Raw genomic sequence first — 21,328 nt, 5'->3', positions numbered from 1 at the left:
CCTCTGTCAGTTGTTCTGAAGCAGTCAGACACAAATGAAAAGAGGAAAACAGTGTGCAACAGTGATTGTTTCTTACATTTTATTCCTGGGTCCCCAGTTCATAATCATTCTGTCCTGATATTGGTTTTGGTATGGAGGTTAAAGAACTTGGGCTGGACCAGACCAGGGTTATTATAAATAACATAAACATAAACTAGCAGTGAAAAAATAATTTTGTGAACTGAAATAAAAATAAAAAAAAGCAAATAATTGAAATAAAAACTACAATGAACAGTGCAACACAAACTAAAACTAAATATAACTGCCGGTAAAATCAGCTTAGTTTTTGTTGCTAAACCACTTTGTCCTCTTCTGTTTGACGAGACACACGGGCCCAATAAAAATAACCTAGAGTGAAGATGACACAGTAACACAGACATGTGCATTCTTTCATCCTACCTTTTTCAGCTTCTTTAAATCAAGGCTGTCCTCATAACACCTGAAAAACTGAAACTAAATAAAAACTAAACTAAAACTAGTCAATTTCTCAAAATAAAAATAAAACAATTTATGAACTCCGTAAAACTAAACTGAAATAAAAAAGCAAAAAGAAAGACTAAATAAAAGTAAAAACTAATTGAAATTTTAAAACTATAAAATTATGGACTGGACCAAACCTCCTGTAAAATAATATAATTCTAAGTGTTCTTGCATTTCCTGTGTTCTGACCAGTAGGGGGCAGACTTGGATCAACATCTTCAGATCGGTCCTCTCTTACAATATAAAAATACATCACTACAGCAGTGATATATTTTTGTCATTAAAAGTGCCAAAACTTTAAATCTGTTTCATACTTGCATAACTTCCGTTTGCACACAAATATCATCACGCTGTCAGTAAGTAAAAAGCATTTAAATACCAGATGGCATCGAAAGCTGTGCTGAGACTGAGCCTAATACTTCATTCAGATCTTTCTGTGTTATCTGCTTCACAAATAACTCCAACAGACTGTTGTAATAATATTTATTATATTACAGCATATTCACAATGATCTTATGAAACAATGCTACATGTGGGTAGGAGATTCCTTTGGTTACCAACAAGCCTGATATGAAGGTGCAGAAGAACAAGTGTATCATCAAGATTCAACATGATTAATTTGACTTTTTTTTGTCAGTGATACAGAAAATAATGAAGAAACAATCTTACTCGAGCTGGTGTTCATTATTGTACTGCACAGGCAATCAGGAAACATAACGAGAAAAGGTCACCGTTGATCTAACTCTACAGAAGTTTAGATACAAAAGAGTAAAATGCTTCGTTTTAAAGCTAAAGTTTATGCTTTGGAATCCAACTGTGTAAGGAATGCAGAGAGCAGCTTTCATCAAATGATTCACACGATATCATCCCCGTGTTAGATGACTATAGTTTAAACAACATTTGAATAAAAATACATTAACAACAATTATCATCAGCTGCTAAACACGGCGTCTTTGCAGCCCATCCAGCAGATCACCACCTGGATTTATATAGGACGCATTTCTGAGTGAGAAGTTCGTCTGTTCACAAAGTCAGAGAGAGAGGGGGATTTGCGATGGAGAGGGCAGAGCTTCATATTGTATCTTTAAATGATTGTTTGGGGCTGTTAGCCTGAGCTGTTATCCCCACTGGCTCCCTCCTCTCAGCCTGCCGGTCCAGGCTGGGGCTGAGGCCCCTGAGAGCTGCAGGGGGCAGGCGGGAAACCCCGTTCACTGTCAGCGCTCCACTGTCTATTGGGCAGATGTAGTCCGCAGAGTCATCAGGTTTCCTCTTTCTCAGGTGGCTGAATTGTGTGAAGCCCAGTTTCTTTGGCTGAAAATACACAAGAAGCTCGTTTAGATTTTGCTGCTGCAACAATCACACACATTCTGATTCTTAGCTCGTGCCCTCACCTTTACTTTAGCAGTGGTGGTGAGGGGCACGTGGCCTGTAGCGTTGCCGTACTCTCGCTTCTCCTGCGTGGCCTGAGCCCCCACAAGGGTGGAGAAGGCAGTGGCAAGGTGGCGGCGGAGCAAAGTCTTCTGTGGAGGAATATTTAACAGCAGGGCCATAGTCTCTGCGCTGAAGCGAGGCTCCAGGATCTGTGAGAGAGCATATTGACAGCAGATGGCAGCAACAAATTACAGTCTGCAGGCATTTGATGTAAGCATGTAATGCTGGGGAAAAAACGTGCAGACAAGCTCAAAATAGGACAGCACAGGACAGGACTTACAATCAGCCCGCCGTGAACGCCGCTTCCTCGTAGATTAGGAGCAAACTCAGCGAGATCCACGGCTCTCAGCCACTCCATCACACGGTGGTTCGACCACTGCACCACGTCTGAGGGCGAGGGCTGTCTCTGAAGAACATACAAAACAATAACTGTTATTATATACCCTTTCTTCAGTATCATGACTGTATGAACCTTCCTCTAAATACACTAGACCTTAGTAGATCAGTGCTGAAACAGCAGTAGGAGTTTGTAAACAGTGAGGAAAAAAGCTTCACGTTTGAAAGCATTAAGTGTTTGCATGTCACCATCTTGTGGACAACTGCTGCAATTACATCTCAGTAACACATTTCATATTTCAGTACAAAAAAAGACATAAAAACCTAGACATGAAAACACTTGAAAAAGTTCCTAAAAATGTACCAAAAACGTACAAATGAGACAATAAAAGCTGTATGTGATACATGATAAAAGAGCAAACCTTTATAATGTGTTACATCTCAAATTTACACACAAAATGTAGCTTAATATAAGACATCTGATACATACAGACCAGCCTTTAACTTCTATATGCTCCTTTCCATTCTGGCTTACCTCCTCCCCCGGCCTTCGTCGAAGACAGTTGGGGTTGAACTTGTTGGCATGAAGCACATGGATGGCACATTTAATACTGAGATGATGAAGCTGGCTGGTGACCTTTAGGGTCAAGAGGTCATTCTAAGAGAGGAGCAAAAGAATATCAGTGAGCTTACTTACAGACCCCCTCCAGTGAAAATCAAGTGTTTAACCTTGTAAACATCTCCATGTGGTGTTCTTCATGTGCTACAAGACATATCAGGGACAACATCAGCAGTCATCTCCATGGCTGGGCCTGTCTGCTTTTAAACTGCAGTGTACCAAGGACAGGCTGAACAACACATGTTCAGATTGGCAGGTTTGAGACGTCACAAACCCAAGGAGCCAATCCCTTTAATGGACAGGGCGACGCTATGCATATCATTATGTGTAACCTATGGCAACCACTTAAGCTATGCGTGAGCCAGCTGTAACCGTCATCGTAATTTGTCATTTACTTCTGACTACTAAAGTTAACGTTACTACTGCAAATTACTACATTTCAAGCTAGCTAAGTTGCCACTAAACGATGGCAGAGACAAGTTTTGTTTTCATGACTGAGGGGGCAGTTAGAAATGTGCATAGTGGGCGGGATAAATGCGGATTCAGGAACTTTTAATTAGGGAGAAGTAGGAGACGCCTTGGGAGGATTTTTACAAGGTGATTAAACATATTTTGCAAAAGAAAAACATATCAGATACAATTTATTATTTCAAGCAGAGCATGACTGGAGCTGCTCTTTGAAAGTACACACATGCAGTTTTATTATGCATGAAGGATTAAGTCTTACCACTGTGAGGTATTGTATCATCCGACCGTCTACTCGAGCTTCATGGAATTGGTCTTTATACTGAGGCAAACCGATATCATCCAACCAGCCTGAACGGGTAAAACAGACGTTCATTCACTTCACTGTCAGCTGCCAAAACATGCTCACTCTAACTGCTCAGTGAAGATACAGTGTTCAAAGTTGGCTATATTTGCATTTTTGCACACAACATTGCTTTGTGTGAGAAGTCTCTGCTTGTAAACATGATTCAAATGAGAACACGAAGCATGACAACTTCAGATCTTCTCTGCATGAAGAGACTTACGTGTGACCCAGATGTAGTCCAGCTCTGAGGACTTCTCTACAACTTTAGTGGTGAAAGCACTCAGAGCGAGCTGCAGCTTCTTCCTGTGCAGAGGATTCTTCATGCCCATCTCCTGAGGGCAGAAAGGACACTTCTTATGTAGCCTGATCAACATTGTTAATTTGGCATAGATCTTTTTTTCCTCCTATCTGATACTTAAATTCTGTACATCAGTGATTTATAAGTGTGTTATCATTGAGTTGTAAATTCGAAATGCTTTCTCAGTGTTAGTTTAAAGTCTTGTTAACTGTCCTGTTTTCTTTCTGACCTTCTCAAAGTCCTGGGGTGAAGCAGCCAGCAGTGTTTGTCCATTCTCAACCCACTGTCTGCTGAGACTGACATACTGGCCCAGTCCATACTCCTCCAGCCAGCCACACACCTGCTCCTTGGTCCACTGGCTGAATGGAAGGTTCATGTCACTGAAACCACATAAATTAGATGTTAAAAAGTGACCTGACTGAACATTTCAAATATTACTGCAGACTCTCTGAGCTTTACCGTGCAGAGTCATAAGATTCAGGGGTCCTGGTCAGTCTGGGTCCTGCTGTCGCACGCAGCCCCCCTCTCCTGAACTGACCGGCCTCTGGATCTGCCGCCTGCAGCCCTCCAGACTGGGTTCTTCGAAGTCTGCATGGATAAGGGTAAACTCTCTAGATACAGTTTTTTAATTCAAAGTAAGGTCTATTAATATCACGTTTTCTAGATAATCTGTGTGAGTGTATTGTCTTTCCCTCACTCACTTCCCCCACAGCCTCTTGAAGCTCCGGTTGTTCTTCATGTACTCTGGCGAGCCCACAGCCCGCTGGCCCGGCTGCGTGTTCGCTCCAGAATGAACGGGGGAGTTATCGCTCGAAGTGCTGTCTTCAGCTTTCTCCAGCTTTCCTTGAAGAGGTCACAAAAAACACAGTCAGTCTTATACTTAAGTACAAATAAAGTTCAAGTTCTATGAGTGGCCTGTAGAGGGCGACAAAGACACATCATTTAAAAGATGTATTTGATGAGGCGGATTTGAAGTTTACTTGAGATAATTAGAGGAGACATCATGGAGTCATGCCTCAAACACAAAAAAAACATTTCAAAAATGTTATCTTGACTGAATTTTAAAGGTTGAAAGTTACAAATTACAAATAGTTTTTACTCTTGTCCCCCACATTTTAACACAAATATCTGTACTTTGCTTCTCCGTACATTTTCTGAACACACATGTTAGCTCACTTCATTTCATGGGAATTATCCATGACTTTTATTTTGCATCATTATGTGTCGCGTCCCAACCATCAAGACTCGTTTCAGCCTAAATGGATCACTCCAATAAGACATAATAAAAACAATTACTTAGCAAATCCATGATGTAAAAGACGTACATAGACGAAAATAAGAGAGGGAAACTTCTGATGAATGTTGTGTCGTGACAGAAGAACTTGCAGTCGTAAGGATAATCCAACTGATTTACACATTGGAGAGCATTTTTACTTCAGTAAAGACATTTAATCGGTACTTCTACTTTTGCCAGAATCGTTTTTAGTACAGAATGTGTTTTCTTTTGCCACTGGCTGAATTTAGTTTAGGTGCTGTTACTGCCAAATCTTGATGATGATGAAAACAGTTTTTCTCTGCATACCAAACAGAACATTCAGATCTAAATAGCGCTCGTGTGGTGGTCTGCCTTTTCACATTCCTCCATCCAGGAGAGGGAAGCACAGGTCACAGACCATTGACTTCAGCAAATAATTCATGTGTTAATGCCCCGTGAAATAAAGGGGTTTAAGCTAAATTTTACAAGGTGTGATCTTTATGATATGAGCTGCAGTCGGTCACCACTCTACAGCAGAGTGCAGCAGAGAGAAGTCAGGGTGGGGCTGGAGCTAAAAGTGGACATAAAGCTGAGGGAGGGTGGAGCTGGGATGAGTGTGGTCAGTCAGAGCAGGGGAGAGGGTGTGTCTGGTTAGAAGGCCTGTCCCATGATCCATCTGTTCTGTCAGGGGCCTCTGAAATTAGCCGTGATCAAAGGAGCAGTGGTTTCTTCCAAATATGAATGCAGCTTTGGCTCATGGGAATTACTGGACTCCAAAGAAAAACCAAGTTTGATCTTATATCTGGGATTATTACTGCGTGCAATACATCATATCTTAAATAACATCCTGTGCAGCTTGAGTTAATGTGTCTGGATTTACTTTGGCTGGAGTCGCCATCTTCGCTCCCATCTGGAGACCTCTGACTCTGGACTTCACTGCTGCTGTCTCCCGTCCCGTTCTGCTCCGACAGAGAGGAGTTCACAGGCAGAGTCTGACTCCTGGTGTCACCCGGAGCACTCTGGATATACATACATGCATGTTTGATTTTATATGTAAAGAGGTAAACAACACATTTGTAGCATATTCAGTTTAGATGATTGAACATACCTTTTGTGAAAGTCCGTTTGTCAGGTCATTCATGCTACTTGATAAAGTCTGTGATTCTGTTCTGAGGAGGAAAAAGCACAAACATCTCAGTCAGATCCAAATAAGAGATAACACAGACGTCCACTGATAAACAGTTACATCAGTACCTGGAATCACTGTCCTTCTGGGCCGATGAAACAGATGTTTGCTGGGAGGAAGAACTGTTGGTGGAAACCTGTGACGGGCAAAACATACCCTGTTAGAAACTATAACTGTTATGTTTAGACAGAATAAAGTCAAACGATCAAGTGAAGTTAATAAATGAAAACAGCCTTGTTTATAAAGAAAAACATTTTTTTTCTCTTTTGCCTTTATTGGTAGAACAGCTGAAGAGAGACAGGAAGTATGGGGAGGTGAGAATGGGGGATGACATGCATCCAATGACCAGGAGTCGAGCCTGCTCAGGGCGACGAGGACTGCAGCCTCTGTACATGGGGCGCCTGCTCTACCAACTGAGCTAAACCAGTGCCCCATTAAACAATATTTTTAATGGGAAAAAGCATATGCATGTAGACAAGAAGTCTACGTTTTTCTCTGGTTATGAAACAGACTGAAAATAATTCTGATGACTTTATATGAGCTACAAAAACAAACCAGACCATCAGCGACAAGATTGATTATTTTTATATAGTTATTTTTAATGGCTAAAACTGCTGGGGGGGGGGGTAGGCGTCAGAGGAAGCGATTAACTGCACGCTGTCTTTGTTTACATTTTCCAGGGCAAAAATTTAAAGTGAGTGATACATATGACTGTTAAAGAAAGCAGGGTGAGATGTTTTGTTAAAAAACACCACTTAAGCACGTACAGGACAAAATCAGCAAAGAGATAAGAGGTACGGCTTTGTCCACAGGGGGCGCCAAAATCAACACAAACTGAAAGTTCCTCACAGCAGCTTTAAGACAAAGAAACCAAAACAATACAGCTTACGCTCCAAGGGTTTTATCACTTTGTCCACCCCATCAGTCCGTACTGAATTCGGTAAAGAGGCCTTTTCCTACTCTACCCCGTCAACCTGGAACACACTCGGCAGAATTTAAAACTGTCAAGCTTAATTCCCCTCGGGAATTTAAAAACACTTAAAAAACCTGGAGACCGCATCTGTGGGAACTTACTCATGTGCATTTATCACTTTGATGATTTTATTATCATTTTATTTCTCTGTATTAAGTGTTGTTGCTGCTGTCTAAGCAGGTCTCTCTTGAGAATGAGACCACATGTCTCAATGAGATAAATAAACACTAAATAAAAAAAATTATGAAGACCAAAAAACTAAAATGATCATATTTATGAAGAAAACAAACTAAGACAATCATGTTTATGATCATATTTGTTCTGACAAAAAAAAAAAAAAGATAATTTTTATGCAGAAAAAACAAGAACAAACCTGATTATACAGACATAAAACCCAAAAAGCAATCATGTTGTTGATGTAACAAGAACATATGTCATTGTTCTTGCTCTCTTTGCCTGTCTCTCTCCTGCATCTCCCTCTATCCCACATTTCAGCCCATCCGGTCGAGGCAGATTTTAAGGTTTTTCTGCTACTGTTGCCAAATTAGTATTGCTCATAGTGGATTTATGTTGGGTCTTTCTCTAAATAATATAACGAGTACAGCTAGACTTGCCCTTTTTGTAAAATGTCCTGAGATAACTTAACAAATATGATTGACTGATTGATTTACGGCAATAAAAACAATAGTTTGCACTCACTTCAGACTTTACATCCTCAGACTTTGCGCTGGCAGAGTCAGTATTCTTCATCAGGCCGTGCTCTTCTTCCTCACTGCTGCTCGACGGAGTCCTTCCATTCGACAATGAGCGGACAGCAGGTGGAGCTACAGTAACAAGAAGAACAAATGGTTTTTCATCAACTCCAGCATAGAGGAGAATGTTTCTGTTATGAAGGCAGTGTGGTGGCTCTCATTAGGCTCAAACATTGTTGCTAACATGCCTCCGGGGGAGAATGAAGGAGAAAATAAGCTGATTACCTTGCCTGGTGCTGTGAGTGACCTCTCTGAATTGCCTGCACTGATTCAGGAGCAAAGTGAGCTCTTCAATGCGTCGGTCCTGAAGAAAACACAGAAGATGGAGGTTCAAGGCCGACAAAACCCAATTAAGATGTTTATCTAAGGTTAGAAAACACACATATGGACTCTCTGCTTCGGTCTGTTACTGACCGCTATACCAAACGAACGTCTCTCTTTCACCATATGGCCTTTACATCAAAGCAGCGGGTAGGGAGGAGGTTGCCACAGGCTGGGCTGGAAATCTTAGTTGTGGTAAGCAGCTGTGTGGAGTGTGTGTGTGTACTGAAGTGGCGCCCGTGCCTGGTTTTGCCATGGTTCTCTTAATGGAGCGCACTCCAAAATTAGGCTTGGCAGGTCGAGGCCTACTTAAGTGTGGCTTTGCCTGAAATGGCTCGCCTTGGGGTGTGTGTGGACGTGTGTGTCCTCTCTGGTGTGCCACATGGAGGCCCGCGTCTGCAAGTCTTTAAAGTTTCTCTGGGAGGGAGAATACAAAAGCCCCTCTGTGCTATAAATCGTTGGAGGGCGGGGCCTCTGAGAAATGACAACATCTAAAAGCAGTTACCTTGTAACCTTTAAAACAGCAGTGATGATAACACAGCTGCATACAGGCCAGTAAGACACTTTACATTGAAGTAAACAGATGACAACACACGCTGCTCTGTGCTGCATAATCACAAACAGATGTGCTGACCAGAGAGAGAAAGGAAAGGTTTCCCGATCGCTTCTGACTTACCTTTTCATCATTGGCCACCTCAAGCGATTTCATCCCATTTCTGAGCCTCTGCAGCTCCTGATCTATGAAGACAAACCCCACACTCATTATTAATCTGTATACACAACATATACAGCAGCATTTTGCATGAGCATGTTGAGGAATACGGTTATTAAGCAGGAGAGGAAAGGCAAAAATAAATGCTAGCATGTTGTAATCTAACCCATATATTTTAAGACTCACTCAGGCCTTTTATTTTGATCCACCAATCATAGCCGCAGCCACGTCAGCTATCATATATTTGGGCCCTCAGAACATAGACACTTCCTTTGTAACAACTGCAAGCTTACTTGAAGCATTGCTGGTGAGTGACAGTGATTATACTTAGCATGTACTCAAGAGAAGGCTTTTTCTATGACAGACAAAATTAAGGACAAACAAGACATGATGCTTTCAGGAATCAAGAGGCCTGAGGGAAGAGACAGAGAGCGAGAGAGAGAGAGAGCATCAAGTACAAGTTTGTGACTGGCAAAACTGCCCCTCGGAGCAAAAGGAAACAAAAGATAATGAAGTAAAGAGATGTGTCTTGAGAAGGAGAATTATATAAAGATGAAGATGGCCCGTGGGTTTAGAATGATTTTCTATTCAAGCTTGCACTTTGTGTTTAGCCTCTTCCTGTACATCTCCTCTGAGAGAGAGAGAGAGAGAGAGAGAGAGAGAGACAGTAAATTAAGGGCCAAGACAGATTCTTCCCAAAGCTGTTTTTGCAACTTAACGAATGCAAGAATGACTCATTATCTGTGTCACCCATCAGGCTGGGCAACTCTGTCAGCAGGAGAGGCTTTTGTTTTGGCGGGGTGTTGGATGGCCGTGATGAAGCTGGGTGCTTTGCTTACCTCTCTCTGAGCACTCGGCGGATAGAGATGGTCTGGCCAGAAGCTGAGTGTGCAAGCTCTCGATCTCGGCGTTCTTACTGAGCAGAAGCTGCTGCAGGCCGATGATCTCTGCCTGTGGGTGCCACACAGAGAGAAGACTTAGCAGAGACAGGACATGCAGTTGTGCACAGATACGCCGCATGTGCCAGAAGACGCCTGTTTAAACATGCACAGCTATTTCACGATCACAAAATCAACACATGTGCATGTATCTTTAATTAAAAGTGCAGGCACATGTCCTCACTTGTGACCCACATTTTTTGAGGTATGTATCTTTTTCCGCACAATTATCTAACACCCACAGAAAAGCACAGAAATGATTATCTGCTGAGTTCAAAAGAGCCAAATATCAGGCTGTGACTGACTTTATAGTTTGTTTTGAAGGAAGTATAAGGACAAAACAGATGGCTGTAAAGTGTAGTTCAGGCTGATCTGTTTGCCAGTGCGTCTGTCTGTATGTTGAGTGGAAAAAAAGAGGAAGGAGGAAAGTAGACTTTCTGCCTTAAATATAATATCATACCCTGTTTAACTTCAAACAACTCCAACTTTTAAATCTAAAAATAAAGATCTGCACACAGTGTAATAACTTTAAATGACAGTATTCAGACACACTGCACAACAGAAATGACTTAAAATGTGCAGGTAGAAGAACAAAAGCACAGAGAATTATATCTAACACACATACACAGACAGCTATTGTACAGGCAGAGACAGACTGAAAGACAGACAGAGAGACATGGGGAAATAATATCGGATATAATCTGATCTCTAACAAGTTAATCCCATTGGATCATGCCAAAGTATACATGTAGGACATTAAAAAAGGACTAAGCCTTTATTAAATCTATTTCTACAGCACTTTAAAATAGAAGGTAGAATCGTTCTCAGACTTCTAAAGAAAACAAAGGTGTCCGGGAATGAGAGAGAGAGTGTACAGAGCAGACTGACTCACTTCACTGGCTGGAACATTGGATTGGACAGCGTTAAGGAAAGTTGAGAGGACAGTTAGCGGTGGAATTTGGGCACTGATTGCAGAGTCTAGACACGGTGAAAATCAGAACTTCCTTTTACCTTTGTAGCTTTGAGTTTCTTCTCATATTGTTGCTTCTGATCCTCCAGGTGCTCCACTTTGTCCTTCAGGATCCGGAGCTCCTTCAATAAACCCTGAAACACAACAGAACGTGCAAGAACATTTAGCTAGTTTGATAGTTTAGATGATGCTAGTAACTAATGCTAATAGCTGTCCATATTGTTTTTTGATGACACACAATACAAGAATACATGAAATGCAACCATTAGTGGTGTCACAATCTCCCATCAGTTATAGTCAGACCACGATATACCCTCTGGGGACAACAGTGAACGTGCCGGGGCATGTAGCCAGCGGTTAGCGATAAACGACCCCTCCAGTCAAGACTTCCTTTTCCGCGTGCTGCATTGTTTACAGAAAAAGAAACCGTTTTTTGTGATTTACTTTAATTAACAGGTCTTACCTTTGCCGAAATTTCAATATCATAATGCAGATTTGTAAAAAGTAAAAATGCAAGATTTGTCAGATCTGTCCACAAGAGGGGAAGAAAACTACTTTTAAAATGCTCGTTTGTTGAACGGAGATCAGATGGATCATGATGCATTCGAGGAAGTCGGGAAATCTAAATGCTGAACAGCTTTCGTAACAGCGTCAAGGGGAATTTATCTCAAGTTGAATTTTATATCAAGAACAGATTGTTAGCTGAACTTGCTGCAGATGTCTGTTTCTAGAGATCAATAAGGAGGTAAATCATTGTCAGATGACGCTGATGTGAGCCGGGATATCATTACAGAGCATCAAGTTCACACAGAACACTTGACATCCCTAAAATCCACGTCCCTGTAAATAGATATTAGTTGTGTCACACTCTGATGCAAAACCTGAAGTATATGATAAGCTTTGCATGCTAGCCAAGTTGCACACTGACACTGAACGCTGAGTGCTTCGTGATTAGCATCTATAGCTAAGGATCACACACTTAGGTGAGTACAACCCATGCTGCACACAACACTAGAAGTCATGCAGGCAGGCTGTGCCTACACTTTCTCCTCCAGTGTGGTTCTCCTGCTCTGCATCTGAGCTACCGGCCTCTTCCAGGCTGTGTGTGCTCCCATCAGGCCCTTCTGCAGACTCCTCTAGTTCGTGCAAGGGCCCTGAAGTTCTGTCACAGGACGGCCCTGGGTCTGAGCCCTGTCTCTCAGCAGACTCAGTGGGGCAGTCCACTGTTGAGATGCTGTCAGCAGGGATCTCCAAGGCCTTTTTCTCCTGGATCTTGCTATTGATCTCCTTCTGAAACCTACACATCTGCTCCTGCAGCTCGCTAATGAAGTTCACTACGGTCTGACAGAGGCAGCGGGGGAAAAGGATAGAGAAATGTTCAGAAAGAATAGAGCCAGGTATGTTCTTGTTTGTGTGTATAGACATGTTTTTTTTCTTTATCTCATGTGTATCTGATGTTTTTTAAACCTGAGATAGTTTTGCATTTGGGCTTGCATACATATGATACTGAACCAGTATTAAAAACATGATTCCTATCCTAGGTTTATTACCAGATGGTTTAACTGATAAAGGAAAGGCCCGGTTGCTACACATCCTTCTTCTGGTAGCGAGGAAGATGATTACCATGTCCTGGCTTAAACCTCTACCTCCCACCCTTCTGCAATGGAGAGAAAGGCTAAAAAGAGTTTACTTGATGGAAAAGATAACAGCGAAACTCCACCTGAAAGTGGACCTGTTCGAGGTTCTATGGGCCCCTGTCAGCACTTATCTTACTCTATCGATAGGATAAGAGACTGGTTTTCATAATGTCAATTCACTTAAAGGGAAATATTATGTGTATTTCTTTTTGTTAATTTTGAATGTGAAAGTCTATTAATTGCCTGTCTGTTGAGGAATATATATGTGTATATGTGTGAGTGTGTGTGTGTATGTATGTATGTATATATATATATGTGTGTGTATGTGTATGTATATATATATATATATATATATATATCTGGGATACCTGCTCTGAAGAAGCAATTTTCAATTTCAATAACTTTCAATGATTTCCTCTTTATGTGGTTGAAGACGTTGCCATGAATCTTATTTATGCATTTTATTTTATTTTATTTTATTTTTTATATGTACGTTTGCCGAACTGTAAATAATTCTTGAAAAGTTTTAATTATGTCTCAGCAACTGAGTTATGTATCTTTAAATATGTAAAGCTGAATAAAAATGTTCAAAAAAAAAAAAACATGATTCCTTGGCTGGGCCGCGGACACACAGCGCCAGTTATTCTCATCTGGTCTATGTAAACACATTGTTCATGAGCCTTAACTTCCCTGTTCCTGTTTCAGCAACATTAAGCGTTGCCATATTCCTGTATTCATGCATATCTCGCTTACAAATGGGCAGTTTGCACTGATAAATTGCCTGAGGGGTGAGCAGGTTTGCCCTCCTTCCGAGGCAATTCGTGCCCAATGTTCCCTCAGAAAGAGTGTAAACAGCAGCCGAGCTATGCCCGGACTGTGGACAGAGGAAGTCTCACTTGGGGTCCGGTTCAGCGGATATGACAGATGATATGGAGTGCCTCCATGGCTAAATTTAACTATGAGTTTACTGGCCCCACAGCAAGGAGGCTTTAACACGTCGTGTGTGTATGTGTGTGTGTGCGCAGACAGGAATATGTGGGGACATGTTTGTGTAGTAGAGGCAGCACGTGGGAGGCCCTGTAAAGTGTTCAAAGCAGATTTTTTCCGATTCTCCTTAAGTCCAAGCAGCTGTTGGAGGGAAAGTTGCTTCTGAGCACGTGATGAAAGCGGGATTAAGAAGTGCTGAAACACTGCTGTAAACTAAAACTCACTTATTTGTGCCGTTTCTTTCTGCTAAGAACCACAAACCAAATCCTTATAAACACCCACAAAAAACATTTACTTTATAGTCAATTTTCTTTAGAAACATGGCCCCAGTTGGGAAAAGGGGTCCTTTTTTTCAACCTTCAGCCACCACCAAGAACCAAATTCTCTGGGCCGAAGCCTACACACACTCATATTTGGCCCGCCATCCATCATGCCAGCATCTGCTACGCCTGAACTCCTTTAACCTGAGGACACAAAGGCTCTTTGACCAGCACTGTTTTGACAGTAACTACATACATTACAGTATCCTGTCTGCTAGAAGTCCTGCTTTCCCTACTTCCCCTTTCTGCAATTCTGAATGCCCAGGATGTCAGCTGGTAACCAGACACATCGGGCTAAAGCAAATACATGATTCAGTTTAAGCGGACAAAAATTTAAACCCCTCTGAGACGTTTTTCCTGCAGACTTTGCCCAGGAGCAACAGAGCCAGGGTTTGGGTGAACGTTTCCCTCCATCAGTCCAAAAAAGTGTTTATGGTCTTCCATAAAATCAGCAGCTGACTTCAAGGTTAGATCCATCAGAGCACAAGGCAGATTTTTGTGTGTTCCCTCGTCATTCCTGGCAGAGTTAGGTGCAAATTTCCAAAGATTGAAGTAAAACACAAATCCAGAGGGCTTTTCGCTGAACTAAATCATCCCTGTGAAATAAACCGTGTACGGTCATGTGGAGACGAGGCACTCACATTAACTTTAACTTTCAAATTAAAAGCTGAAGTAAATCATTAACAGCTCAATCTTAGGTAACTGTCCTGCTTATGTATAAAAAGCACGTAAATCAAGTCCAAGGAAACATTGTTTTGACCGAGCTCTAAAAAGTTCTGACAACCATACATACAGTACTATATTAAACATTAAACCCTTCTAAACACACTGAACATGCATATTTAGCTCTGTGGCGACTCCTACCTCGGCTTTGTGCTGCCCGTGGTTCTGTTTTCCCTCCATGTCTGCCAGCTTTATTTTCAGGTAGGACACCTCCCCCATAAGACTCAGCTTCTGGTTCTCCAGTGACGTCCTATGCAGGAGCTCCTAACACAGCAAGAGCACGAGGCAACATAAACATTCACACAGGTTAACACATTAGCCCCCTCTATAATACTTACTGGACAAAGGCGTGAGGCACAGCGAGCCTCCAGCTCTGCACTGACAGTCCCCTTAGACAAACCCACTGGTTTCAGACGCGGTTTGAGTGGCTAAATATACACAACCCATGACCACTATTTATAATGCCTATTTCACAGCTCACTCAAAGTACACAGCAGAGGGGAGGAGAGAGAGGGTGGGAGGGAGGGAGATTTACCAAAAGCATGCAAAACATCCATAGAAAGGACATTAAAATAACTCCAACAGGTGCATTTTCCTGTCAGTGTGAACGGCTGTCAATCAAACCAGGAGCTAAAGGGACACTATATGTCTTCTGTACAGTTCTGGGACTGTCTGTCCTGAATGTCTGTCAGCCCTGCGAGTTAAACCCAGGCCAGGCAGGCACATGTATTACTAATTTGGCTCATGTCAAGCAGGTGCTAAATCACTTAACGTCCACAAATGAGCATCAGAGGCGGACAAAACAGTACATATGGATACTTCCATTTAAAACCCCGGCTTTGGAAAGTCTCTGGGCTTCTTCTACAGTGCACATGGAAAATATTAGAGCTTTGTCACCAGGAAGAGATTTACGGCTCAGGTCCAAAGCCTCATAATGACCATGTCTCCAAGAAAGCAGCCCTGCATGCCCTTTGATACACTGCACACATACAGCACTGCGCATAGAAGGAGACACTGAGTTCGCAGCTCATTTGATTAGTCAGATTAGGCTGAAAACGGTCAACTTTGAATGGAAACTCCACAACAGCAGCATTATGAGAATGGTATAGAAGTGTTCTGTTAAAATACCTGGTTTTACTCCAGTGTGTGCCAGCAGCAACGGAAGAGTAAGTGTATTTCCATCATGACAGCAAAAGTTTCAAGTGTCCCGTAGATTAAAGTTTCATACATCCATTCCACTCTGTGTCCTTCGTAGAGTCCCTCTTGTAGATTTGAAGTTAAAAGCAAACAACTGAAAGTAGCAGACATGAACTTCTAACTCTTAAAGTGACACCACCCCTATTCTTTCTCCCTCCCATCTCTCCCGCTCTTACTCATTTGTCCCTCTCTCCTTTCCTCTGTTTGTCCTTTCTCTCTCTCTTTTTATGGGTGTGTGTGTGTGAGCACACATGGACTTAGTCATAGTAGTTACAGGTTGTGGGCGGGGCTAATGGCGCTGTATCACCTGCCCAGACGGACCAGTCTGGCCCTGTATAAACCAGAAATATGTACGCTCCAAGACGCTGTCCTGGAATGAGTCTGAGCTTCCTAAATATTTTTTGTTGTCAGGGTAATCTGCAGCCAGATACGCTGGAATTTCTTCCCAGGAAGCAGAACTCATCCTCGGTCACATTCTGCAGCTTATGAGAAAAGATCTACAGAGGGATTTTAGTTAGAAGATGGATGGACAGTCTGGGGCCATGACACATTGCAATAAAAGGAAGAACAATATTGGTATAAAAGAGCTGGATGTCTGCTGAGGGAAGTCAAAGTTTCCTGGTTTGGGTCCAGTCATACATCAAGAATTTTGTTTCGGGAAAGTTCAGTGTAAAGACGTGTTGATTAGATGTAGCTGCGTACCTGCTGCAGCATCTCCTCAGTGGAGTCGAGCTTGTGCTGATGCTCCACCAGAGAATTCTCCAGATCGTTGATCTTTGCCCCCTGAGCCTCAACCTGGTCTGTCAGCACACTCACCTGTGTGTGTTTGTGTGTGTGAAAAGAAAGTGGACATGAGAAGTCGTTTTTTTAAACCAAAACTTAAAACAAAAAAAGGTTATGGCATCATCGAGTGTTGTATTTTATCACATAATAGCAGCCAAGATTTTCATTTAAATAAATGCCATTATCTATCGCCGAACGAGGTAACACACAATGGTGATTGGCCTTTGCATTTGTAATATAGACTATTATTATGGACTGGGTGTCTGGTGCGACTTTCACAGAAAAAAATCACAATCGGCTCCCAGCAGTAGTTGGTCTGCCAGAGAGGGTAGGCGGAGCTAAGCGGCTGCTTTTCTGGTCATAGTAATCTACTATGGCTGAACAAACAAGGAAAAGATCAATGACTACAGATACAACTTCAAAAATGAGTGAAAATCCAAAGAAAAAGAAACAAATTCGATGCTCAGATGAAGGCAAACCGATCAGACAGTGCGTGTTTTGCAGGCTGTAAAACGTGAGGCGCGCCACACTGCTTTTTCTGTTGAAGCCTACAGCTAAAAAAAGAGTTGTTAAGGCAAATGATTAGCTGTCATTAACCTAACCGTTATTTTGTTAACTGACAGATCTGTTCCCATTTATTTTGGCTCGCTAAAATACTTAACTTTGTGTTCAAAAGTTTAGTTATATCTGCATTAAAGCATGGACAGGCGGAGGGCACTTGCTCTTGCTTTGATGGAGGGTGAGAGGCTGTTCCCTAATACATTAAACACAGGGAAACAGTTCGGGTTCCCGGGGCCCCTCAGAAAGAGGAAAGATCACAGCGATCACTCGATGTCCTCACTCCCGCCTCTCCCTTCATCTGGTTGGACAATGAGAAAAAACGCCAAAAATGTTTGTCACTTTTCTGCTTTGAGTTAAAGGTTTTTCAACTTGAGAGGTTCAGTGCATTACCGAAAAAGGAAAGCGAGGAAAATCAAGAGTTATAATGGAGAGCAATACCGTTTATCGCCATAGGTGCCGCCAGCGAGAACAAAAGTGAGATCTTCGAGATTACAACTTTAACTATCAAGTTTGCTTCATATTTTTGTTGAAATTTCAACTCAAACATTTCCTTTGAGAACAAATGAATGATCCTTTGTCCCTAAGTAGGTGCTTGCAACACTCCAGTGGCTCCAGCAATGTCAGCAGAACGCAGGTTAAATGTAAATCTGCAGAGAAACAATTACTGCCACATAATCGCTAATCACATGCTTAGAGGCAGGCGTACCTGCCAACTGGAGCGGATTTTCCTGAGGAATGTTTTATACGAAGCCTAAAGAAACAAACAGGGCACCTGCTCTTACACACACACCTACACGCTGCAGCACAGCAGGGTGGTGCTAGCCTCAACCTGCCTGAGATAAGCACTTATTCACAATGGCTGATAACTGAACACGCCTACACACTTACTGTATGCAGACACATCACTCAAAACCAGACATTCTAGTGTTGTAAGAGCACCAAACCCAGCTTTGTAACTGTTGCTTCACACATGCAGCGGGAGAAGTAGTGCAGCTATTACGCAACATTTACAACACAGCACTCTGATCTACCTTTGCCCTTTCTCACCTCTCTTCTCTTTTACACTGTTATGTGATATGGGCATGGTTTAGAGTCAGTTCCCACTAACAGGCTGGTGTCATGTGTCTGCTTTTATTTGAGCAGGCTCGAGTCCAAAAGAATTGAATCACCTTTATACAGTAAATGAATGTCCAGGCTAGCTTTAGGTAGAATGTGCTGCCGCTGCAATAACTGACGTATCTCACCTGCAGAATGAGTGACTCTTTGTCTCCCTCCAGCCGTGATAACCGCTCCTGGTAGGACTCACTGTTGCCAGATGAATGGAGGTTTACCTTCAGAATAAAGGTCAGCAAGCACACAGTTAATGCAGAACAGTTGCCCAGTGGGTCGGATTTGCTTTCGTCAATGAGTTTGAAGGCTCAAAAACACACACACACACACACACACACACACACACACACACACACCTATTGTGTCAGCGGATCGTGTGGGGAGAAGTCTCAAAGAAGTTTACGAATCCTAATCCAGCATTAAAAGTTTGGTACAACGTTTGGCTGATTAGTGGGAACTGTCGGTTGAAGGCTGAGCTCAGGGCTGACAGAGTAATGAGGGATATTTCACAGCCATCAGTGTGAAGGAAAGTAAAGTGCAGCCCAATGAGCTCAATTTTCACAGAAATCCAGGCTGACGACCACATTCATGGAAACATTATGTACCTCAGAGTGTCCATCATCCTGAGCCTGCCAGCTCAAGTGGTTAGCAATAATTTAGAAATACCATTAAGCCTTTAATATACCCTAAAAACACAGCACTGGAGTGTTTTAGCAGTATAATGTATGGATGTACAGTGTGCATAGTGCGAATGCTATTACAGATTTCTTTTGCTTAACTTCCTGTCATTAACAGCAGTTGTTTCCCACACAGTCCCACCTCCAGTCTCCTGGATATTTATCTAAGTCCAGTATTTGCCAATTATAAACCCTGGCCAAATTTAATTTGCAAGCAGCCCCCTAAGTTCTTACTTTGTGCTTCTTTATTTTCAGACCTCTTTCCTGCCAATTAAAAAATCTTCCTCCGAACAAATGCAAACACACACACACACACACACACACACACTTCATGACTTGGACTCTAATAACGTGAATAATCTCCGGTGAGGTTAACGTCTAATGATCAGCTCTGAAACCCATCTTGGACAGCTCCACTCACTGACCTTTATTACAGTTTGTTTTTTTAAAAATGGAAAATGATTTCCTCAGTGAAACTTCACACTTGTGTTGGTGGTTGACGCTGCTAGAGACGTGTTAAATGAACTGGATGTTGTTGTGAAGGCTGTGGTTTTTGGTGTTGAGCTGAGATGAAGAGAAGGAAACTGCGGGGCTGTTTTGTTGAATTATTTTACTCGAATGTCAGTGCATTCTCTGCTTTTCATACATCTAAACCTGCAACTTTGGCAGCACCTTGTGCATTTCACAAATAAATCATACTATACTATCAAACTATACTTTCTAACTATTTAAAAGGATTCACCTTTGATTGATGTATACATAACAAACAATGGCAAAAGAATGGTCATATCTCTGACACAGGGCCCTGTACATTATTAAGTAATAGCCACCATGCCCTCCATATATTATTAACCTTTAGCTCACAATTATACAAATGACTGACAAATATATGCATGTAAATGCTTCCTCTATAACCTTCAGGAATAATTCCAAGCTAATGGACTAATAACTGCTTAATGGTAGCAAGATGGTATGTGCTGTCTGAAGACTCCCTGCAGGTTCAAGTGGCAGGAAATGATCTCAGCTGACACGCACAAACATTTATCCTTCTACTCAGTCATGCATACAAGAAATCCAAGTTGAAAACATTTGAGCTTTTATGGTAGAATATTGTATTTCAGCTTTAATGTATTTGTTTGGAGAGTAAAGTCTCACATTTGCACAGCTCATGCTGCTATGTTTAAATGTTGTCCTTAACATTATAATGTAAAAAATCTTCCTATAATGAACCAAGCATGTCTGTAATCAAATTATGACTGCTATTGGTAATCATGAAACTTTAGCAGCTCATTTTCTTCCAGTTCTCAAGCAGCGTGCATATCGGAGTGCACATGTTGCATATTCTGCAACACACTTCTTAACCCCACAAGCAAAACACTTCTTCCTTGCAAATTATCTACCATGGCAACCATAATTATGTTGGGAAAGCAGCAACAGTGCAGGAGCAAAAAAACTTTGTGCAGTGCAAAAGTATGCAGAGCGGACATGCAAGTGAAGAAAGTCTTACCTTCCTCAGCCAGGAGAAATGTCTGTAGAAATCAATATCATACTCCATTGTGCAGGCCCATTGTACTGAAGGTCTGGCTCTTAACTTTAGATACTAACTGAATTTAGCCAGCGCTAACAAGCATCAGGGAGGATGAACAGATACCAAATCCACAGCAAGAAACAAAACTCAAAGCTCTTCACTGCGCTGCCCTCACTGGAACTGCTCTCCTCTCACTGACTCTCCATGTTGCAGTTTTGGGGAAAGCAGAGAGGACTTTGGTCCGTGTGGTCTGGAGTCTGGGCAGCCTGAAAGTTTTAGAGCTCAGCCGAATAACTCAAACTATGCCAGTTGGCTGTACTCCCTTTCTTTCTTCTCTCCACTTTTTTTTCTACCTCTTTCTAACTCCCCCCTTTTTCCTTCTTCTGTTTTCTATCTCAAGCCCTCTCAAACTCTCTTTCTGCTGCACCTCATGATCTCTCATCTTTTTCTGTCCTCCCTTTCTTTCCCCCGTCCCTCTCTTGTCTGTCTCCAGCCCGTCCTCCCGCTCTGTCTGAAGTGCCTCTCGAGTCGGGCGAGCTAATTTTGCGGGGCTTCCTAAAGGGGGCACGGGGGGGAGAGGAAACTTTCTGCAGCACATGCTTGTCAGATGTGGTGCAGAGCAAGAAGTCAGTAAAGAGGCTGCAGAAAGGGAGGGGGGAGGCTGAACGTGAGTGTAAAGCAGAC

General features: G+C 42.2%; 1 protein-coding gene across 4 annotated transcripts; it reads right to left on the bottom strand.

The window, feature by feature from the left end:
- Nucleotides 1-1,003: 1,003 nt before the first annotated feature.
- On the bottom strand, nucleotides 1,004-21,188 carry ppfibp2a (PPFIA binding protein 2a). 4 transcript variants are annotated; one of them, XM_069657823.1, is made up of 21 exons: nucleotides 20,624-21,188; nucleotides 18,574-18,660; nucleotides 16,688-16,801; nucleotides 14,930-15,052; nucleotides 11,163-11,255; nucleotides 10,053-10,164; nucleotides 9,178-9,239; nucleotides 8,406-8,484; nucleotides 8,128-8,252; nucleotides 6,524-6,591; nucleotides 6,378-6,438; nucleotides 6,150-6,288; nucleotides 4,716-4,857; nucleotides 4,474-4,602; nucleotides 4,244-4,394; nucleotides 3,937-4,048; nucleotides 3,633-3,721; nucleotides 2,822-2,944; nucleotides 2,231-2,356; nucleotides 1,911-2,099; nucleotides 1,004-1,830 (listed from the first exon to the last, which is right to left on the bottom strand). In XM_069657823.1, exons 1-21 carry the CDS (start codon nucleotides 20,669-20,671, stop codon nucleotides 1,591-1,593), a joined length of 2,412 nt encoding a protein of 803 aa, XP_069513924.1. In that variant the 5' UTR covers nucleotides 20,672-21,188; the 3' UTR covers nucleotides 1,004-1,590. The 4 variants fall into 4 exon arrangements, with proteins under 4 accessions (XP_069513924.1, XP_069513925.1, XP_069513926.1 ...); XM_069657824.1 differs by lacking the exons at nucleotides 16,688-16,801; nucleotides 18,574-18,660; nucleotides 20,624-21,188 and adding an exon at nucleotides 15,917-16,667; XM_069657825.1 differs by lacking the exons at nucleotides 16,688-16,801; nucleotides 18,574-18,660; nucleotides 20,624-21,188 and adding an exon at nucleotides 15,127-15,512.
- Nucleotides 21,189-21,328: the final 140 nt, after the last annotated feature.

This window comes from Semicossyphus pulcher, unplaced genomic scaffold, assembly GCF_022749685.1.
Source record: "Semicossyphus pulcher isolate SPU_LCO1_2020_fin unplaced genomic scaffold, fSemPul1.0.p SCAF_1, whole genome shotgun sequence".
NCBI lineage: Eukaryota > Metazoa > Chordata > Actinopteri > Labriformes > Labridae > Semicossyphus > Semicossyphus pulcher.
This window is presented reverse-complemented; position numbering and strand designations above follow the sequence as displayed.

What these genes read in the sequence shown, in the direction of transcription:
- ppfibp2a (XM_069657823.1), bottom strand. Translation starts at nt 20,671, where the DNA reads ATGGAGTATGATATTGATTTCTACAGACATTTCTCCTGGCTGAGGAAG. An exon ending in TGATACAATACCTCACAGTG is followed by an intron (nt 2,945 to 3,632) that starts GTAAGACTTAAT and finishes CTCCTCTCTTAG; the next exon opens with AATGACCTCTTGACCCTAAA. An exon ending in GCGTTCACGGCGGGCTGATT is followed by an intron (nt 2,100 to 2,230) that starts GTAAGTCCTGTC and finishes GCTCTCTCACAG; the next exon opens with ATCCTGGAGCCTCGCTTCAG.